Genomic DNA, 21,965 nt, shown 5'->3' on the forward strand with positions numbered 1-21,965 from the left:
ATGCATTCTGTGTCCAGAGTTTCTGTGAATCTATTTCTAGTGGAAAAGCAAAGCTATTAAAATAAAATGATTCGACTGATAAAATAATGCATATATTTATAATGCATATAAATGTGCATTATACCAATACACATTTCCTGGTTCTGATACTGTGCTTTAGTTACCTAACACATAACCACTGGGACAACCAAGGTGAAGGGTACACAGAGCCTTTCTGTACTATCTTTGCAACTTACCATGAATCTATAATTATTCCCAAGTGTTAAATAGTGCAATAATAGAGTTCTCTTAATTGAAGTGTAACTACAATTAAAATGCTTTTTCAAATTATAAACACTAAAATTATTTAAAGTACACTTTTAGTATACATTTTTATATTTCTGCATGGATACAGTGAAAATTTCATGATTCCTAATGGTAGCTTCTTGTTTCCTCTTAGTGATGATTTATAATAAAATTACCTTAAACAATTTTTGTTTTTGTTTTTACAGTTGGTACTAAAGGGCCCAAAGTACAACTTTGTGACTTAAAGTCTGGATCCTGTTCCCACATTCTCCAGGGTATTTTTTATTTGAAACAACAACTACTTTGAGTAAACCATTCAATAAAATGAAACATTACTAACAATGTAGTCTTTGTAAGTGACATAACTGGTGTATTTTGTGCTAGTTTTCAGAAGTCAGCAGGGAAATAAAGATCCTTCTGTGCATTATTCTTATAAAATTGAACTACTGAGGAGACATTTATATGAACAATGGCCACAGGGGAAGCTCAAAGGATATAGAAAGGCTAACTCAAACCTTGTGTTATTCCTACATTGAAAAAAATGAACTACTTATTTTTTGTTGTTATCTTTTTGTCTTTTAGGGCTGCACCGGCAGCATATGGAAGTTCCCAGGCTAGGAGTCAAATCAGAGCTGTAGCCACCGGCCTACGCCAGAGCCACAGCAATGAGGGATCTGAGCCGAGTCTGCGAACTACACCACAGCTCACAGCAATGCTGGATCCTTAACCCACTGAGCGAGGCCAGGGATCAAAACTGCATCCTCATAGATGCTAGTCGGGTTCATTAACCACTGAGCCACCACGGGAACTCCTGAACTACTTATAAAACTTACATCAGTACATATTTCTCCATGAGCATTGTTTAATATTGCTCCAGCTAAGTAAACATTCTTCATATTTTCTCAGTAAAAATATTTTAAAGGAAGATATTAAAATAATACTTTGGTAAAAGTTTACTAGCCTAGATTGTTTTTTGCTACTTTTTATCAGATCATCTAATTCTAAATGAAAAAAATGGGATGTAATTCAGAAATAATATTTTTATTTATCTCTGAGGAACATATAATAACTGTATCAGGAGAACTTGGTGAGATGGATAACATTTGTTTTACATTATCATGAATTTCTGTTAGTACAAGCTAGGTGGATAAAAATATCTCACTTGAATAGGTTAGGTAGAAGTGAATTAAAATGCTAAAATCACTTACCCGAGAGTTCCCGTCATGGCTCAGTGGTTAACGAACCCAACTAGTATCCATGAGGATGTGGATTTGATCCCTGGCCTCAATCAATGGGTTAAGGATCCGGCTTTGTCGTGAGCTGTGGTTTAGATCGCAGATGTGGCTTGGATCCCACGTTGCTGTGGCTGTTGTGTAGGCTGGCAGCTGCACTCTGATTCGCCCCCTCACTTGGGAACTTCCATATGCAGCACGTGCAACCCTAGAAAGACCAAAAAAAAACACAAAAAAACAAAAACAAAAAAAAAACACTTACCCTATGAAATTATCACCTGTGCTTTCTAGATAAAAATTTTTATATAAATGCCTTTTACAGTCATGAATTAAAATAATTATTTCTGTTATAACTTTGAACAGTTAGAAAACATTTTTATTCTTTAGAATGTTTATCTTGTATGGTTTATTGCAGAGATTTTGTTGTTGAGATAAGTGAACTCGAACTACATCACTTATTGATGGATTGACTTGCTAGAGTAACAGCTTTAGTTTTTTTTTTCTTTTTGGTCTTTTTAGGGCCACACTCACGACATATGGAGGTTCCCAGGCTCGGGGTCGAATCAGAGCTGTAGCCACTGGCCTACGCCACAGCCATAGCAATGCCAGATCCAAGCCGAGTCTGCAGCCTACACCACAGCTTACGGCAACGCCGGATCCTTAACCCACTGAGCAAGGCCAGGGATCGAACATGTGTCCTCATGGATGCTAGTCAGATTCGTTTCCACTGAGCCACAACGGAAAGTCCTAATAGCTCTATTTAAAAAGATAGACTCACTTGCTCTGACTGTTCCATCCAAACCAAACCCAGGCCTTTTATAGTAAAATACCATGTGTGAAAAATGTCCTAGAGACTTCACATTAATATTTAAATATAGATTATTATAAATGTGGAAATGATTATATCAGTTTACTTTTAACATTTAGTCTATGCTTTCTTCATAATCAGACAAAATTAATTGTGCTGTTGTTTTTTTTTTCAAATATTTTCCAAGTAATTTTATACAGTTGCTTTGCAGGTCACAGACAAGAAATATTGGCAGTCTCCTGGTCACCACGCTATGAATATATCTTGGCAACTGCAAGGTAAGATGTAGATACATTATTTGGTTTTAAAGTTAATAATTAATGATAAAAATTTTAAGAAGACTTTTTATGTAAGATGCATATTTAGTTGTTAAGTAGGCCCTGAAAAATGAAATAGAGTTATAGATTTTAATTCATATTACCAAAAGAAATCTTCCTTTGTGTCGTAATCCTAATCTGGACTATCCATCTTGAATGTGCTCACTTTTTAAAATAGAAAAAAACAACAGAATCTGTGTAGCAATGCGAATCTGTTAGTATGACCCATGAAACAACTGTTGTGTCATATCTGCATACAATAGTATAGCACTCTATTTATTTAAAAATAGAGCATTTTGGAGTTCCCTGGTGGCCTAGTGGGTTAAGGATCCAGCATTGTCACTGCTGTGGTGTGGGTTCCATCCCTGGCCCAGGAACTTTCTCTTGCTGGGGCACAGCCAAAATAAATTTTAAAAATAAATAAAAATAAAAGCAGTAGTATTTTAGTTCCTTTTCTTTAATCCAAAATTATTTTGAATCTAATTCAACACATTCATCTAGTCATTGATTCAATTTACTCATATGTAATGACTCCTATCTATGCCAAGCATTGTGCTTTGGGCACAGAGGTAACACAGGCATAGTCCTTTCAAGAAGCTAAAAGTCTAATGAGGGAATATAGTCAGAAAAATCAGTGATTACAGGACTTCCTGAAAAATGCTTTAATAGAGGTACATCTCTGGTAGGTGTAATGTGGACAAAAAGAGCCAGAACACTTAACTGTTAAGGATAAAGGGATTTGGGGGGATTGTTTGCTGGAAGAAAGGATCCTAGATGTTTAAGTGCTAAGGGAAAAGCACCAGTAAAGAGAAATTATTGAAAATAAGAAATAGAGGGAATAGTTTGTATATCAGGACCTTGAATGGACAGGAGAGGGTAATATCAAGGGTTCTGATAGAAGGGGCCACTTGATTTAACATGTGAAAGGCATCATGAGACTAGATAGGAGAAAAGGTAGATGTGAGTACAATTAAATTTGTGACTTTTGCAGAGGAGCTCAAAAAATGCAAACCCAGTGGCCTATGTTGTTTTTCAGTGAGTAGAACTTGATGTCAACTATTGAAAATACTGGAATGGGATGCAATTTTCAGGGAAAGTAGTAAAGATTTGGAATAACAATTTTAATGAGTGGGCAAGGAAGCTGATAAGGTGCACATATGATTGTGTCCTTTGTTAAATGTTTAGCTTTAATAGTTGTGCAAAAATTGTTAAAAGTCATGGGTATAAGGAAGGAAGTAAAATCACAAAAAAAACTTATAAGAGGGATCAAGGATCTAAGGAGGTCGAAGCATGACTGTTAATAAGAAAATTTTAAATCTGGGAGTTCCTGTCATGGCGCAGCAGAAACGAATCTGACTGGGAACCATGAGGTTGTGGGTTCGATCCCTGGCCTCGCTTAGGGGGTTAAGGATCCAGCATTGCCATGAGCTGTGGTGTAGGTCACAGACGTGGCTCGGATCTGGCATTTCTGTGGCTGTGAATAGGCTGGCAGCAACAGCTCCAATTAGACCCCTAGCCAGGGAACCTCCATATGCTGTGGATGCGGCCCTAAAAAGACAAAAGACGAAAAAAAAAATTTAAATCTGAAGGGATAGGAAGTAATAATCAAATTTTGACATAGACATTTTAATAAAGCTTTATTTGCAGAAGAATTATAAAAACTATTTTTACTAGTTTTATAAAGATATTGTGTCTGGATTTTTGTACGGCCACCAGCCCTTACCCTTTGCCACAGTTTAGTTCACAAAGAAGCTCCTGCCAATAGTTTGCAGACTGTGACATTGAAATTTATTATTTCTAAAGTAGAAAAAAGTCTTGAATGTGGCCGTAAGAAGGCTGGCTAAAGAGGTGTGAAGGTGAGGAGGTAGATTCTGGTTGTAGGTTCATGCAAGAGTGGATTTATATTATTCTTTCTCCAATTTGATGTTCCTCGAATCAAGAGGGAAACTAAGAGGCTTTCAGTTCTCAGAGGACCCCAGGAATTTGAATCAGTTCCAGAATGAACCTGGTAATCAGTGTTGGGAATTGAGTATATCCAAATCTAATCTGTTTCAGAAGAGACTTAAGTCCTTAGGCTCATCCCATTGCAGACTTTTTTCCCAGCTAGAAAGAAAGAAAACCAATGGGAATGGGAAATGCTAGCTTTTTGCCAACTCTTTTAATTGGCTAGGTTTGATGGTGATCTGTGAAAATAAGGTTTTAGGAAGAGATAAACCCTATTTTTATTTATTTATTTATTGTCTTTTTTTATTTCTTGGGCCGCTCCCGCGGCATGTGGAGGTTCCCAGGCTAGGGGTCCAATCGGAGCTGTAGCCGCCAGCCTACGCCAGAGCCACAGCAACTCGGGATCTGAGCCACGTCTGCAACCTACACCACAGCTCATGGCAATGCCGGATCGTTAACCCACTGAGCAAGGGCGGGGACCAAACCCGCAACCTCATGGTTCTTAGTCGGATTCGTTAACCACTGCGCCACGACGAGAACTCCAAACCCTATTTTTTAAAAAAAAGGATTTTGGAGTTCCCGCCATGGCACAGTGGAAACAAATCCGACTAGGAACCATGAGGTTGAGGGTTCGATCCCTGGCCTCATTCACTGAGTTAAGAATCCAGCATTGTTGCAAGCTGTGTCATAGGTTGCAGCAGCAACTCGGATCTGGCGTTGCTATGGTGTAGGCCTGCACCTGTAGCTCCGATTAGACCCCCTAGCCTGGGAACCTCTATGTGCAATGGTGTGGCCCTAAAAAGCAAATAAATAAATATTTAAAATAATAAAAATTTTAAAAAGGATTTATAGGAACCCAGCTAGTATCCATGAGGGCATGGGTTCAATCCCTGGCCCTGCTCTGTGGGTTAAGGATCCTGTGTTGCTGTGAGCCTCAGACATGGCTCAGATCCTGTGTTACCGTAGCTGTGGTGTAGGCCAGCAGCTGCAGCTCCAATTCACCCACTAGCTTGGGAACTTCATGTGCCGTGGGTACAGCCCTGAAAAGAAAAAGGGGAAAAAAAGATTTGTAAATGAGAAACAAGCTTATTAAATGAAACCTTAATGCTCTTTCTAATTAAAAATGGCCTGGATAACCCAATGTGTTAGATAATGTTGAGGTCTTTGTGAAGATATGACAGCATCAATTGAACGGATCTATATTTTCTTTGGGCATGGTTTAGAAGCTAAAATTGATATGTGATCATGGTTGTACCTTTTCTCTTTTCACTTTAAATAAAATGAAAATGTTGTCTAATTCTGTCCTTGTGAATTTTTTTTAAAAGTTACTTTTTTTCCTATTTTTCAATTATTTGTGCTACTCTTGACTGTTGAATATTTGCTGGAACGGCAAAAGTACAACCACCCAAATGTACAAATACATTTGCCCTAAACTACTGAGACCTCTGTATGCCATAATACTGGAAAGGTAGGTGAGAAGTACAATCCTTATCTTAGCTGTAACATTTATTTCTTCTCAGTGCTGACAGTAAAGCAAAATTATGGGATGTGAGAAGAGCATCAGGATGTTTGATTACGCTTGATCAGCATAATGGGAAAAAGTCACAAGCAGTTGAATCAGGTAATGAAAAATCCATTTATATAGAAATATGATATTGATAGTATTTTTATATTGAAAGTTCTTAACTGAAACCAAATAATAAACATGAGTAGACAAATTATAGATCTTATGGTTTTTTTAAAAAGGCATTCACAATGAATCAATTTCTAAATTTACATAACCAAATTTTAGTCGTCTTTTTTTAAGATACAACTAAGTATGGCATTTCTTCTGCCCCTGAATTTTCAAATGTAGAAACTTACTGGATTAACTTCTTAACCTTTTTGTTTCCTTAATTGAGGACAACTAATACAAATTCAGTGCCATTTAGGAAATTAACATAAAGGAAATGGTAATATTTTGTAGCCATTTTTTCAGAATAAAATTTTGCAAGTTGTGTTAAATTTCAGTCCACTGCAATCCAGGCAACAAAAATACCTCAATTGTGTTTTTACAATAGAATTTTAATTTCTTGTAGTTTAAAATTCTGATTCTGGAGTTCCCGTCATGGCTCAGTGGTTAACAAATCCAACTAGGAACCATGAGGTTGTGGGTTCGATCCCTGGCCTTGCTCAGTGGGTTAAGGACCCAGTGTTGCTGAAAACTTTGGTGTAGGTTGCAGACGTGGCTTGGATCCTGTGTTGCTATGGCTCTGGTGTAGGCCGGTGACTACAGCTCCAATTAGACCCCTAGCTGGGACCCTCCACATGCCGCAGAAGCGGCCCTAGAAATGGCAAAAAGACAAAAAAATAAAAATAAAAAATAAATAAAATTCTGATTCAGAATTAATTTTAGACCAAAAATATATTAGGACGAACTATATAAAAGCTATCGTTTTAATCTTTTAAATTAAATTAATCAGGCTGTTGAGAATTGTGCTTTCTCAAAGCTGTCCATTTTGAAAGTAATATACATTTAATTGAGACTAGAACTGTTATCCTTAAGTGGGAGATATTAATGTTTTTATTTGTTTGTTTTTGATCTTGTAGGGTTTTTTGCCGCCCTCGTGGCACATGGAAGTTCCTGTGCCAGGACTGAACCCAAGCTACAGCAGTGACACCTGGTTCTTAACCACTAGCCAGGGAACTCTGAAGTAGTAGTTTTATTTATTTTTAATAGTCTATGGAGTGGTTTTTAGATTAAAAATGGAAATAGTATAGAAGAAGTTTAAAGTACATTTAAATTTAAAATTTTAGTGTTAGGTTTATACATTTAATTGAATTTATTAGCACAGCTTACTATCTGAAGAAAAATTGTATTTGGCAGTATTTTTTCCTTTTGGTTTTCCTCTCTTTTTATGGTTCTTTTTTTTTTTTTCTTCTTCATCTTTTTGTCATTTTAGGGCTGCCCCGGGGCATGTGGAGGTTCCCAGGCTAGAGGTCTAATCGGAGCTGTAGCCTCTGGCCTATGCCAGAGCCACAGCAATGCCAGATCTGAGCTGCATCTTCGACTTACATCACAGCTCACGGCAACACCAGATCCTAGACCCACTTAGCAAGGCCAGGGATCGAACCCACAACCTCATGATTCCTAGGTGGATTCGTTTCTGCTTCACTATGATGGGAACTCCTTTATTGTTCTAATCTATGTGGTTTATCATATTGAAATAATCCAAAGGAATCATTAAATTTAAATATAAAAATAATTTATGTTTTAAATAATTCATGTAATTGTCCTTTAATATGTTTAAATAAGTATGTCATCAAGCATTAATGTGTACTGAATTTATAAGAACAGATAAACTGAATTGTGTTTTTCATTGCAGCAAACACTGCTCATAATGGGAAGGTTAATGGCTTATGTTTTACAAGTGATGGGCTTCACCTCCTCACTGTTGGTACAGATAATCGAATGAGGCTCTGGAATAGTTCCAATGGAGAAAACACACTAGTAAGAGATTTTAAGTACCTCAGACCTTTTGGATATACGTTAAAGAAATGAATCTGTAACATAACACTTGATGTTTTTCTGTAGATTTAATTTTGTGTTTCCATTTGAATCATAGCTCTCTTTTTATAGTATTTCTCCATTATGTTAACTAGTAATTCTCAACTCAGGACAACCCACCCCACCTTACCCATACCACATTCTCCCTGATTAGTGGAGAATCACTGCTCTACTGAGCCACTCAGCATAATGGGAGTGTGCCATATCTTATGTATGTTGGAGAAGAATAAAAGATTGAGAACAACTGATATAAATTAAAGCTATAAAGTTAAATAGTCAAATTTTATTCTGTATCTGACATGTAAACCAAATCCAAAATGAATGTTATAGTACAAAAACATATGGTACTTTAATACTGCAATGAATGTGTTCTAAAAGTGCTAGATTGTTTTCTTTTAATTAATTGAAGTATAGTTCATTTACAATATCATGTTAGTTTCAGGTATACAGCAAAGTGATTTGGTTATACATATGTGTTTGTATATATAGTTTTAATTTTTTTATCTTTTTCCATTATAGGTTCTTATATAGAATATAGTTCCCTGTACTACACAGTAAATCCTTGTTGTTTATTTTTCTGTATATGGTAGTATGTTTCTGTTAATCCCATACTCCTTATTTATCTCTCTTCCCCTCCCTTCCCCTTTGGTAACCGTAAGTTTGTTTTCTGTGTCTGTGAGTATGTTTCTGCTTTGTAAATAAGTTCATTTGTACTATTTTTTGGATTCCACATGTAAGTGATATCATACAATATTTATCTTAATCTGATTTATTTCACTTAGTATAATAATCTCTGGGCCCCTATATTGCTTCAAATGACATTATTTCATTCTTTTTTATGGCTGAGTAATATCCCTTTGTGTTTGTGTTTGTGTGTGTGTACACACCACATCTTTTTTATCCATTAATCTGTTGATGGACACTTAGGTTGCTACCATGTCTTGGTGGTTATAAATAGTGCCACAGTGAACATTGAGGTGCACGTGTCTTTTCAAATTAAGAGTTTTCATCTTTTCTGGATATATGCCCAGGATGAGGATTGCTGAATCATATGATAACTCTATTTTTAAGGGAGCTTTTTACAGAAACTCCATATTGTTTTCCATAGTGGCTGCACCAATTGACATTCCCACTGACGGTGTAGGAAGATTCTGTTTTCTCCACATCCTTTCTGTAGAAAGTACTAGATTCGTATGTGGTATTTAATTTTTAGTACTTTTTAAAAATTTTATGTTATGGTCCTTACCAGATGTACCTGTCATTTAGTAACTTTGACAGTAAGCTACCAAAAGTTTATAATTTGGTAATAATGCTAACAGCTAATATTTATTGAGAGCTTATATGCTACTTACTATGCTAGTAAAAACTAACATTTAATATATGTGCCAGAATATATATGGTCTTATTTAATCATCAAATCAACACTATGAAGTTAGTTACTATTATAATACCCATTTTACATATACGGAAAATACGACATAAAATCAAGTAACTTGCCTGATTTTACGTTGGTAGAAAACAGCAGACTTTAACTGTAGATTCCACTCTTACTATATTGCTGATTATACCCAGACTCCTTAAAGCATCTATTTACTACCTTCAGGTTCATATTAATATTAATCGTATTCCTTTCTTTAATCATCCTTTCTGGGTAATTCTCTCTTAAATACTCTAGGTATCATTTGTATTATTAAAAACTAACTTTGATATCAGAATTTTTTGTGCTGGATTACTTTATGGAGTTTGCTAATCCCTCTTGTTCTTTATGAAATGCTTCTCTATCTTGTCTTAGGCTAAAAAGTCAGGCATTGCAAATTTTAATTTATAATATTATAATTCTTCCATTTATAATATTGTACCATGTCCCTAATTGCATCACACCTTCCTTTTCTCATTTTAATCATTTGTTTAATATTTTTCGAGTACTTCCTATTTGCCTGGCAGTTCTCTACAGCAGTAAAAAAACAGAAATCTTGTGGAACTTAGATTCCAAGGAGAGAAAGAAAGATACCCATCAGTCAGTCAGTAAATGGGTGGATGGATGAACAGATAAAATATACATTAGGTACAGTAAGCACTATGAAGAAAAACAAAGCAAGGAAAGAAGCACAGAAAGTACTGGGAAGTTGGAGTTGATGTTTTACATAGGGTAATCAGACTAGGTCTCACTCAGAAGATGACATTTGACCTAAAGGAAATGAATGAGTGAGCCATCCAGCATCTGGGAGGGAGAGTATTCCGGACAGAGGAAGGAGGGAAGGAAGGAAGTACAAAAATCCAGGGGAGGAGCAAGCTTGGGATACCCAAGGAGCATCTATGTGGCCTTTATACTGGACTAGAGTAGGCACAGACGAGAATAACAGATGAGGAACAGAAGGAACAGGACACCAGACCTTACAGGCTTAGGAGTTCCTTGTGGCTCAGCAGGTTAAGGATCCAGTGTTGTCACTGTAGCAGCTCGAGGCCACTGCTGTGGCAAGGGTTCAGTCCCTGGCACAGGAACTTCCACATGCCATGGACGTGGCCCAAAAAAATGCACAGTTTCCAGATCTTACAGGCTTATAGGCCTTCCTAAGGGCTTTGGCTTTTTCTGAGTAAGGTGGAAATCCACTCGAGGCTTTTGAGTGGAGAAGTAACAGGATCATTTTGGAAAAGTAGGCTGGCATGCGCATCAAAGATGAATGTGATAGATATAAATGGTGCTGAGTATATGTATAAATAGTTACTGTGATTTTATTTCATTTTTCTCTCCTTCTTGAAGGTGATACTCATATGGATTCTATGGATTTTTGCTAGTAACCCCATATTTTGAATAGTGTGTTTAGAATGGATTTTATATGTGTGTGTGTGTGTGTGTATATATATGTATATATATATACACACATATATATAAAATATATTTGTCTTTTTAGGGCCACACCAACAGCATATGGAGGTTCCCAGGCTGGGGGTCTAATCGGAGCTGTAGCCACCGGCCTACATCACAGGCACAGTGACACGAGATCCGAGCTCCGTCTGCAAGCTACATACACCACAGATCATGGCAACGCCAGATCCTTAACCCACTGAGCGAGGCCGGGGATTGAACCCAAATCCTTGTAGATACTAGTCGGATTTGTTTCCATTGCACCACAACAGGAACTCCTGGAAATGTTATACTTTTAAATACATATATATATTAATAAAACTAGGCACTTATTGAATTATTTTATATCCTAGATATTATCTAATGCATTATTTCATTTTTTCATTTGATTTTTCACAATAACTCTGGTAAATGTGTTATGTTACTTCCTTTTAACAGACTAGAAGAATGAAACTCACAGGTTAAATCATTCATCACTCCTAAGAGGCAAAAAAAAAAAAAAAAATGAGGACATGGAGTGGGTTTCAAAAACCCAAATCTACTGACTTTAAGTTTCATTTTTTCACATTTCACTGTACCACTGCTGCAGTGAGGTAGCTGAATACCTGTGCTCATTTCTGTCACACGTTAACCTCAAAGGTGGGTAAGCAGAGTTTACACACACACACACACTCCCGCCCAATCTTTAGAAAAAGGTAAAAGGCAAATCACTCAACTGCTTGTCTAAACTCCAGTATAACTGACAGCGAAGGGAGATATTGGTGGTCTACATGCTCATAATTCCCAAAGGATTAGATTCTGATTTTACACTTACCCTAAGTTGCTTATCTAAATTATCCACAGGAAGTAAACCTGTCAGTTTCTTTAGCACAAAGCTTCTCAGACTTTGATGAACCTGCAGACCATTGAGGGAACTTTTTAAAATAAAGATTCTAGTTCAGTAGATTGATTGGGATGGGGCCTGGAATTCTGTTTCTGACTGCATAGGTAATGCTGATCTTGTTGGGCTTGTATCTTTGACATATAGGTGCAGAATTTTTTTTATCTCAAATACATAATTATTTATATAAAGCTTCAATTATAGGGAGTGCCAGTTCTGGCTCACCAGTAACGAGCCCAACTAATACCCTTGAGGATACAGGTTCAATCCCTGGCCTTGCTCAGTGGGTTAAGGATCCAGAGTTGCCATGAGCTGCAGTGTAGGCTTGCAGCTACAGCTCTGATTTGACCCCTGGCTTGAGAACTTCATATGCCATGGGTTCGCCGCCTCCCAAAAAAAGCTGTGATTATAATATACACACTCTGGAGTTCCCGTCATGGCGCAGTGGTTAACGAATCTGACTAGGAACCATGAGGTTGCAGGTTTGATTCTTGGCCTCACTCGGGGGTTAAGGATCCAGCATTGCTGTGAGCTGTAGTGTAGGTTGCAGCCGGGTCTCGGATCCTGCGTTGCTGTGGCTCTGGCATAGACCATGGCTACCACTCTGATTAGACCCCTAGCCTGGGATCCTCCATATGCAGCGGGAAGCAGCCCTAGAAAAGGCAAAAAGGCAAAAAATAAAGTAAAAATAATATACACACTATGTTCTTTGCTATTTTATACTTAGCTTTTATCCCTATTTTCAGCATAATTTTCATACTTCAATTTTTAATTGCCATATAAACTCTAGAGTTAATATGTGTTAGTAATTTACATCTATTTCAGTTACTTTGCCATTCGAGATAATGCTGCATTGAATTCCTCTGGGCACATACCTTTTTGCTGCTTAATTATTTCCCTAAGATAAATTCCCAGGAGTAGTTACTAGGTCAAGGAGTAGGAATATCATTGTTGTTTAATGAGTACAGAGCTTCCGTTTTGCAAGATAAAAAATACATGGTGGTAATGGTTACGCAACATTGTGAATATACTTAATATCACTGAACTGTACAATACATACTAATTGAATACTAATTCAATTTCAATACATTTTTTGCATAATAAAGCATTTTGCCTTTGAGAAGAAATGACCAAAGTACAGTGCACCTACATGTTTACCTCACTTGTACTGGTATTGAGTATCTTAACAGTTTCTTAAAATTTTTACTAAATGGTCCAAAATGCTTCTTCAGAGTTGCCTTAATTTGCATTTTTATTTCAATCAAGATTGAAATGTGACCATTTGTTTTTGTGGGTCTTTTTACTATTTATATTTCCCTCATATGAAATGTACATATATGTTATTGGCCGTTGTTTCTATTAGGATGTTAATCATTTTCTGTAGACTTTATTGGGGCTGTTTCTATAGTATATTATAATATTTTAAGTAAATTTTTTTCCTGTCTTTGTTGTCTTTTTTTTTTGTCTTTTTAATTCAAATTTAAGTGAATAACTTTATATTTTAACATCCTGCAGGTGAACTATGGAAAAGTTCATAATGACAGTAGAAAAGGATTGAAATTCACTGTCTCCTGTGGCTGCAGTACAGAATTTGTTTTTGTACCATATGGTAGCACCATTGCTGTTTATACAATTTACTCAGGAGAACAGATAACTATGCTTAAGGGACATTATAAAAGTGTTGACTGCTGTGTATTTCAGTCTAATTTCCAGGTAAGAATGATACTTAAGGGATTTTAAAATGTTGGGTAGCTAACTTGCCATATTAGTTGTATATAAAAGAGTAAATTACAATTTCACTCTAAGGAGTTAAGCTGGAATTAAGCTTTTTATCCAGTTTTGAGCTAGAGTATATTAAATAGAGGATAATAGAGGATAGATTTTATAGGTGGCATAGGATGTCTCAATGAATCAACATAATACTATGCACCTTTGACTGGGATAAATTCTTTCTTTTGAATATGGATCTGGTGTTGCCCTATGCTGTGGTATAGGCCGCAGACTCTGCTTGGATCAGGCATTGCTGTGGCTGTGGTGTAGGCTGACAGCTGTAGCTCCGATTGGACCCCTGGCCTGGGAACCTCTATGTGCTGCAGGTGAGGCCCTGAGAAGACCAAAAGAAAAAAAAATTATCAAAGGGTGATATTCCTTGCAAAGATGCATCACCTAAGTTTAATGGTAATGAAACGAGACAAAATTCAAGTGACATTCTACAAAATAACTGGTGTGTGTCTTCAAATGTCAGTGTCAGTGAAGCCAAGGAGAGACTGAAAAACTATTCTAGGTTGAAGGAACATAAAGAGACATGACAGCTGAGTACAGCATGTGATTTTGAACTAGACCCTTTTGCTATAAAGTATGTTATTTGGAACAATTGGTGAAACTTCAGTGGGATCTAAAAATTAGCTAGGGAGTTCCCTTATGGCACAGTGGGTTAAGGATCCAAAATTAAAATAAAAATTATCTGATAGTGATATATCAGTGTGAATCATCTGATTTCATTGATTGCATTATATTTATGTAGAAAAAGTCCTTGTTCACAGGAAATACATACTACTGAACTCTTCAAGAGTGATAGAACTTCATGTTGGCAACTTATACTCTTGTTTCAAGGGGAAAAAAAATTCTTCATGCTCCACTTGCAACTTTTCTGTAAACTTTAAGATTGTTTTTGGTTTTTTTTTTTCAGTCTCATTTCCCAACTGAACCGCTACGTTAATCTCAAAAATGTCAAGATTCAATTCAAATCCCTTTATTTTTAAAAATCAAAGTATAGAAGTTCCCATTGTGGCTCATCAGTGATGAACCTGACTAGTGTCCGTGAAGATGTCAGTTCGATCCTCAGTGGGTTAAGGATCCTGTGTTGGCCATGAGCTCTGGTATAGGTTACAGACAAGGCTTGGATCCTGCATTGCTATCACTGTGGTTTAAGCCAGCAGCTGCAGCTCCAATTCAAACCCTAGCCTGGGAATTTCCATATGCTGCAGGTGTGGCCCTAAAAAATAAAATAAATTTTTTATAAATGAAATAAAATATAAAAAATAAAATAAAAATTGAAGTATAGTTAACAATATGTTTGTTTCAGGTATACAGCATAGTGATTCAATATTTTTTAGAGTCCCCATATCAGTGATATTGTCTTTGTCTTATTTCACTAAGCATAATATTCTCTAGGTCTTTGGAGAAATATCTATTAGAGTAGAGCAGGGAAATACTCTTAGAAATATTTCTGTAAACATATCTTTGTGAGAAAAAATAAAAATTTAGTCAGAGTTTCATAACTACTTAATATTTTGCTGGTTTTTCTTTTTAGCCCTTTCTCTTCACTTAGTAGCTTTTTTTGAAAATTGTCCTAGTATTTTACAACCTGTTGTTTCCCTTCACTCTATGAATATTTGATTTATATCCTACTCTTTTCTTATGACAATATGAATATTTTCCAATGTCATCAAATGTTCTTCAAATTAAATTTAATGATTGTATAACATATTAATGCAACAACAAAACAAAACAACTATATATATATATATATGTATATGTATATATATATGTAATTACCCTGGACAGTAGTTTTTAGACAATTATTCCTGGTTTTATTATTATGAATATAATATTGATAATATCCCTGATTTTCATGTGTCTTTGGCATGACTTAGAAATGCATATAGAAACTTGGACACATTGAAATTTCATTCTCTGAAAAGATTATACCACTTTTGCCCTCTGTACGTGAAAGTCTCTCTTTCACTGCCCCATGAGAATATTTTCAATACCAGCCAGTATAACATATTTCCTAAGTTTTATGGGGAGGAGAATGAACATTGTTCAGCATATCCAGATAGCATATCCATAAAGACATTGATAGGCTGTGCATCGGCCCAAGCTTCCCCTTATAAAATAAACTTCTCAGCAGGCATAGCATATGAGTCTTAATGCTCTTCAGTTGCAGCCAGTCAGGCAACTATGAGCTAAATAAAACTTTCTTTGAACTTTTGGCCTATTTTATCTAGAAACTCATATGATTTCCTTACTGAAGCCTTTATTAAAACTCAGGTATGGAGTTCCCGTCGTGGCTCAGTGATTAACGAATCCAACTAGGAACCATGAGGTTGCAGGTTCGATCCCTAGCCTTGCTCAGTGAGTTAAGGATCCGGCATTTCCATGAGCTGTGGTGTAGGTTGCAGACGCAGTTCCGATCCTGCATTGTTGTGGCTGGCTGTGGTGTTAGCTGGTCTAGGGGTTCCAAAACTAGTTCCAATTCGACCTAATAGCCTGGGAACCTCCGTATGCCATGGGTGTGGCCCTCAAAAGACAAAAAGACAAAAAAAAAAAAAAAGCTCAGTTATTAAAAAAAGGACAAACTCTTATTTCTACCATTTTTTTCATTGTGACTACTCTGACATTTGAAATAAATGGATACTATGATAAAAACTACTGTGATTATTTTTGTGAATTTTAATGTATTAGTGAACTCTAACATATCCTAATACTATTTTATTACTGCTCAGTGAATTTATTACATTTATAGTTGTACAATGTTCATTACAATCCAATTTTATAGGATTTCCATCCCACAACCCGAGTGCATCCCCCAACGCCCTGAACTGTCTTCCTTAGAAACCATAAGTTTTTCAAAGTCTGTGAGTGAGCATCTGTTCTGCAAAGAAGTTCAGTCTGTCCTTTTTTGAGATTCCACATGTCAGTGAAAGCATTTGATGTTGGTGTCTCATTGTCTGACTGACTTCACTTAGCATGATAATTTCTAGGTCCATCCATGTTGCTAAAAATGCCGGTATTTCATTCGTTTTAATGGCTGAGTAATATTCCATTGTATATATGTACCACATCTTCTTGATCCACTCCTCTGTCAATGGACATTTAGATTGTTTCCATGTCTTGGCCATTGAAAAGAGTGCTGCAGTGAACATTGGAGTACATGTGTCTTTGGAGTCATGGTTTTCTCTGGATAGATGCCCAGGAGTGGGATTGCTGGATCAAATGGTAGTTCTATTTTTAGTTTTCTGAGGAATCGCCATACTGTTTCCCACAGTGTTTGCTCCCATTTACAATCCCACCAACAGTGTAACAGGGTTCCTTTTTCTCCACACCCTCTCCAGCACTTCTTGTTTGTAGAATTTTTGATGATGGCTATTATGGCTGGTATAAGGTGGTACCTCATAGTGGTTTTGATTTGCATTTCTCTAATGATGAGTGATGTTAAACATCTTTTCATGTGTTTTGTGGCCATCCATATATCTTCTTTGGAGAACTATCTGTTTAGATCTTCTGCCCATTTTTTTGATGGGGTTGTTTGTTTTTTTGGTATGGAGCTGCAGAAGGTGTTTGTAAATTTTGGAGATTAATCCCTTGTCAGTTGATGTCTTTGCAAGTATCTTCTCCCATTCTGTGGGTTGTCTTTTCATTTTGTTTAGGGTTTCCATTGCTGTGCAGAAACTTGATTATGTCCCCTTTGCTTATTTTTGTTTTTATTGTCAATACTCTAAGAGGTGGATCCAAGAAGATGTTGCTGTCGTTTATGTGAGAGAGTGTTTGGCCTATGTTTTCCTCTAAGAGTTTTATAGTATCTGGTCTTATACCTAGTCTTTAATCCATTTGGAGTTTATTTTTGTGTGTGGTGTTAGGGAGTGTTCTAATTTCATTCTTTTCCATGTGACTGTCCAGGTTTCCCAGCACCACTCATTGAACAGGCTGTCTTTTCTCCATTGTATATCCTTGCCTCCTTTGTCATAGATGAGTTGGCTATAGATGCATGGATTGAATTCTGGGCTTTCTATCCTGTTCCACTGATCTGTATTTCTGTCTTTGTGCCAGTACCATATAATTTTGATGACTGTTGCTTTGTAGTATAGTCTGAAGTCCAGGAGCCTGATTCCTCCAGCTCCACTTTTCTTTCTCAGGATGGTTTTGGTTCTTCTGGGTCTTTTTTGCTTCCAAACACACTTTAAAATATTTTGTTCAAGTTCTGTGAAAAATGTCCTTGGTAATTTGATAGGATTGCGTTGAATCTGTAGATTGCCTTGGGTAGTATAGTCATTTTGATAATATTTTTTTTGTCTTTTGTCTTTTTGTTGTTGTTGTTGTTGTTGTTGTTGCTATTTCTTGGGCCGCTCCCGAGGCATATGGAGGTTCCCAGGCTAGGGGTTGAATCGGAGCTGTAGCCACTGGCCTACGCCAGAGCCACAGCAACTCGGGATCCGAGCCGCGTCTGCAACCTACACCACAGCTCACGGCAACGCCGGATCGTTAACCCACTGAGCAAGGGCAGGGACCGAACCCGCAACCTCATGGTTCCTAGTCGGATTCGTTAACCACTGCGCCATGATGGGAACTCCGTCATTTTGATAATATTGACTCTTCCAGTCCAGGAGCATGGTATGTCTTTCCGTCTATTTGTGTCATCTTTGATTTCTTTCATCAGTGTCTTATAGTTTTCAGAGTACAGGTCTTTTGTGTCTTTAGGTAGGTTTACTCCTAGGTATTTTATTCTTTTGGATGCAATGGTAAACGGGATTGCTTCCCTAATTTGTCTTTCTGCTCTTTCATTGCTAGTGTATAGAAATGCCGTTGATTTCTGTGTATTCATTTTGTATCATGACACTTTGCCAAATTCATGGATGAGCTCTAACAGTTTTCTGGTAGAATTTTTAGGGTTCTCTAGGTATCGTATCATGTCATCTGCCAATAATGATAGTTTTACTTCTTCCTTTCCAATTTGGATTCCTTTTACTTCTTATATTTCTCTGATTGCTGTGGCTAGGGGTTCCAAAACTATGTTGAATAGTAGTGGTGAGAGCAGACATCCTTGTTGTGTTCCTGATCTCAGCGGGAATTCTTTCAGCTTTTCACCATTGAGAATGCTGTTAGCTGTGGGTTTGTCATCTATGGGCTTTATTATGTTGAGGTAGGTTCCCACTATGCCCACTTTCTGAAGGGTTTTCATCAGAAATGGGTGTTGGATTTTGTCAAAGGCTTTTTCCGTGTCTTTTGAGAGGATCATATGGTTTTTATTCTTCATTTTGTTCATGTGGTGTATCACACTGATGGATTTGTGGATATTGAAGAACCCATGCATCCCTGGGATAAATCCTACTTGATCATGATGTACAGTCTTTTGAATGTCTTGTTGGGTATGGTTTGCTAGTATTTCGTTGAGGATTTTTGCATTGATGTTCATCAGTGAAATAGGCCTGTAGTTTTCTTTTTTGGTGGTATCTTTGTCTGGTTTTGGTATCAGGGTGATGGTGGCCTCATAGAATGAGTTTAGGAGTATCCCTTCCTCTGCAATTTTTTGAAATAGTTTCCGAAGGAGAGGTGTTAGCTCTTCTCTGAATGTTTGGTAGAATTCACCTGTGAAGCCATCTGGTCCTGGACTTTTGTTTGTTGGAAGTTTTAAATCACAGTTTCAATTTCAGTTCTTGTGATGGGTCCATTCATCTTTTCTACTTCATCTTGGTTTAGTCTTGAAAAATTGCACTTTTCTAAGAATTTTCCCATTTCTTCTAGGTTTTCCATTTCATTAGTGTATAGTTGCATATAGTAGTCTCTTATAATCCTTTATTTCTGTGATGTCCATCGTTACTTCTCCTTTTTCATTTCTCATTTTATTGATTTGAGTCCTCTCTTTTTTTCTTGATAACTCTGGTTAAGGGTTATCAATTTTGTTGATCTTTTCAAAGAACCAGATTTTCATTTTGTTGATCTTTCCTATGGTTATGTTCATTTCTATTTCATTGATTTCTGCTCTGATCTTTATGATTTCTTTCCTTCTACTAACTTTAGGTCTTGTCTGTTCTTCTCTCTCGAGCTGCTTTAGATGTAAAGTTATCTTGTTTATTTGAGCTTTTTCTTGTTTCCTGAGGCAGGCTTGTTTTGCTATAAACGTTCCTCTTAGAATGGCTTTTGCTCCATCCCATAGGTTTTGGAGTGTCATATCTTTGTTGTCCTTTGTGTTTAGGTATTTTTAAATTTCCTCTTTGATTCCTTCAGTGATCCATTGGTTGTTTAGTAGTATGTTGTTGAATCTCCATGTGTTTGTGTTTTTTGCAGTTTTTTTCTTGTTGTTGATTTCCAGTCATATAGCATTGTGGTCAGAAAAGATGCTTGATATGATTTCAATTTTCTGAAAGTTACTGAGGTTGAATTTGTACCCCAGGATGTGATCAATCTTAGGGAATGTTCCATGTGCACTTGAGAAGAATGTGTATTCTGTTGCTTTTGGATGGACTGTCATATGAATATCTATTAAGTACATCTGGTCTCATGCTTCATTCAGGGCCTGTGTTTCCTTATTGATTTTTCTGTTTGGATGATCTGTCCATTGCTGTAATGGGTGTTAAAGTCCTTCACTATGATTGTGTTATTGTCGATTTGTCCTTTTAAGGTTGTTAGCAGTTGCCTTATATATTGTGGTGAACCTATGTTGGTTGCATGGATATTTAAAATTGTTATGTCTTCTTCTTGAAGTGATCCTTTGATCATTATGTAGTGACCTTCCTTAAAATATTCTTAAAATATTCTTCATTTTCAAGTCTATTTTGTCTGATATGAGTATTGTTACTCCAGCTTTCTTTTGATCCCCGCTTGCATGAAATATTTGCTTCCATCCTCTCACTTTCAATTTGTATGTGTCCCTAGAAGAGAAATGCGTATCTTGAAGACAGCATGTATGTGGATCTTGGTTTTGTATCCATTCAGCCTGTCCATGTCTTTTGGTTGGGGCATTTATTCCATTAACATTTAAGGTAATTATTGATATGTATGTTCTTATCGCCATTTTATTCATTGCTTTGGATTTGTTTTTGTTGCTCTTTTTTCTTCCCTTCTCTTGTTCTCTCCTCTTGTGGGTTGATGACTATCTTTAGTGCTATATTTGAGTTGATTTTTCTTATTAGTGTATCAATTGTAGATATTTGGTTTATAGTTATTCTGAGGTTTTGATGTAAGAGTCTCTATATATATGAGATTTTTTTAAGTTGTTGCTCTCCTAATTCAAGTTCATCTCCAGTGTCCTGCATTTTTACCCACCTCTTCTCGTGATTTCTGATTTTGGTGGCATAATTGTGCATGGATGAGTTCAGATCTGTACTGTATATATACCTTTACTGGTGAGCCTTGTCATTTGCGGTATTTTTGTTTCCTGTTGCTGTCTTTTCTTTTCTGCCTAGAGAAGTTCCTTTAGTATTTGTTGTAAGGCTGGTTTCATGTTGCTGAATTTTCTTAGCTTTTGCTTATCTGTGAAGCTTTTGATTTCTCCTTCAAATCTGAATGAGAGCCTTGCTGGGTAAAGCAATCTTGGTTGGAGTTTTTTTCCTTTCATCACATTAAGTATATCATGCCACTCCCTTCTGGCCTGCAGAGTTTCTGCTGAAACATCTGCCTATAACCTTTTTGGGGTTCCCTTGTATGTTATTTCTTTTCCCTACCTGCTTTCAATATTTTCTCTCTAGCTTTAATTTTGGTTAGTTTGATTACTATGTGTCTCGGTGTATTCCTCCTTGGGTTTATTTTATATGGTACTCATTGTGCTTCCTGGATTTGAGTGAGTGCTTCCTTTCCCATGTTAGGGAAGTTTTCGCCCATTATCTCTTGGAATATTTTTTCTGTCCCCTTCTCTCTCTCTTCTCCTTCTGGCACCCCTACAATTCGTATGTTGGTGTGTTTAACATTGTCCCAGAGTTCTCTGAGACTCTCTTCATTTGTTTTCAATCTTTTTTCTCTTTTCTGTTCCACATCTGTAATTTCCACTAATCTGTCCTCCACCTTGCTTATTCGTTCTTCTGCCTCCTGTATTCTGCTGTTAGCTGCTTCTAGTGAATTTTTTATTTCAGTTATTGTATTTTGCATCTCTTCTTGTCTAAGTTTTATATCTTGTATCTCTTTGGTCAGTGTTTCCTGTAAGTTATCCATCTTTGCCTCCAGTTTATTTCCAATGTCTTGCATCATCTTCAGCATCAACAGTCTAAAATCTTTTTCCTGGAGGCTGAGAATCTCCTGATCACTTAGCTGATTTTCTGAGGTTTTTTTCTTTCTTCCTCATCTGAGTTATAGTTCTCTGTCTTTTCATTT

At 36.7% G+C, this 21,965-nt stretch overlaps 1 protein-coding gene across 5 annotated transcripts in view; it reads left to right on the forward strand.

Annotated features, from left to right (window-relative positions):
- Positions 1-21,965, forward strand: part of ERCC8 (ERCC excision repair 8, CSA ubiquitin ligase complex subunit) — a 65,699-nt gene that overhangs the window by 35,942 nt on the left and 7,792 nt on the right. For 4 of the 5 annotated variants that reach the window (XM_047754996.1, XM_047755140.1, XM_047755217.1 and 1 more), the window contains 5 exons: positions 492-560; positions 2,537-2,603; positions 6,107-6,207; positions 7,952-8,076; positions 13,395-13,592. In XM_047754996.1, coding sequence (XP_047610952.1) covers positions 492-560; positions 2,537-2,603; positions 6,107-6,207; positions 7,952-8,076; positions 13,395-13,592 — 560 coding nt within the window. The remainder of the gene's footprint in view (positions 1-491; positions 561-2,536; positions 2,604-6,106; positions 6,208-7,951; positions 8,077-13,394; positions 13,593-21,965) is intronic. The other variant, XM_047755061.1, reaches the window with a different exon arrangement.

The sequence above is a fragment of the Phacochoerus africanus genome, chromosome 1 (genome assembly GCF_016906955.1).
Source record: "Phacochoerus africanus isolate WHEZ1 chromosome 1, ROS_Pafr_v1, whole genome shotgun sequence".
NCBI classification, from domain to species: Eukaryota; Metazoa; Chordata; class Mammalia; order Artiodactyla; family Suidae; genus Phacochoerus; species Phacochoerus africanus.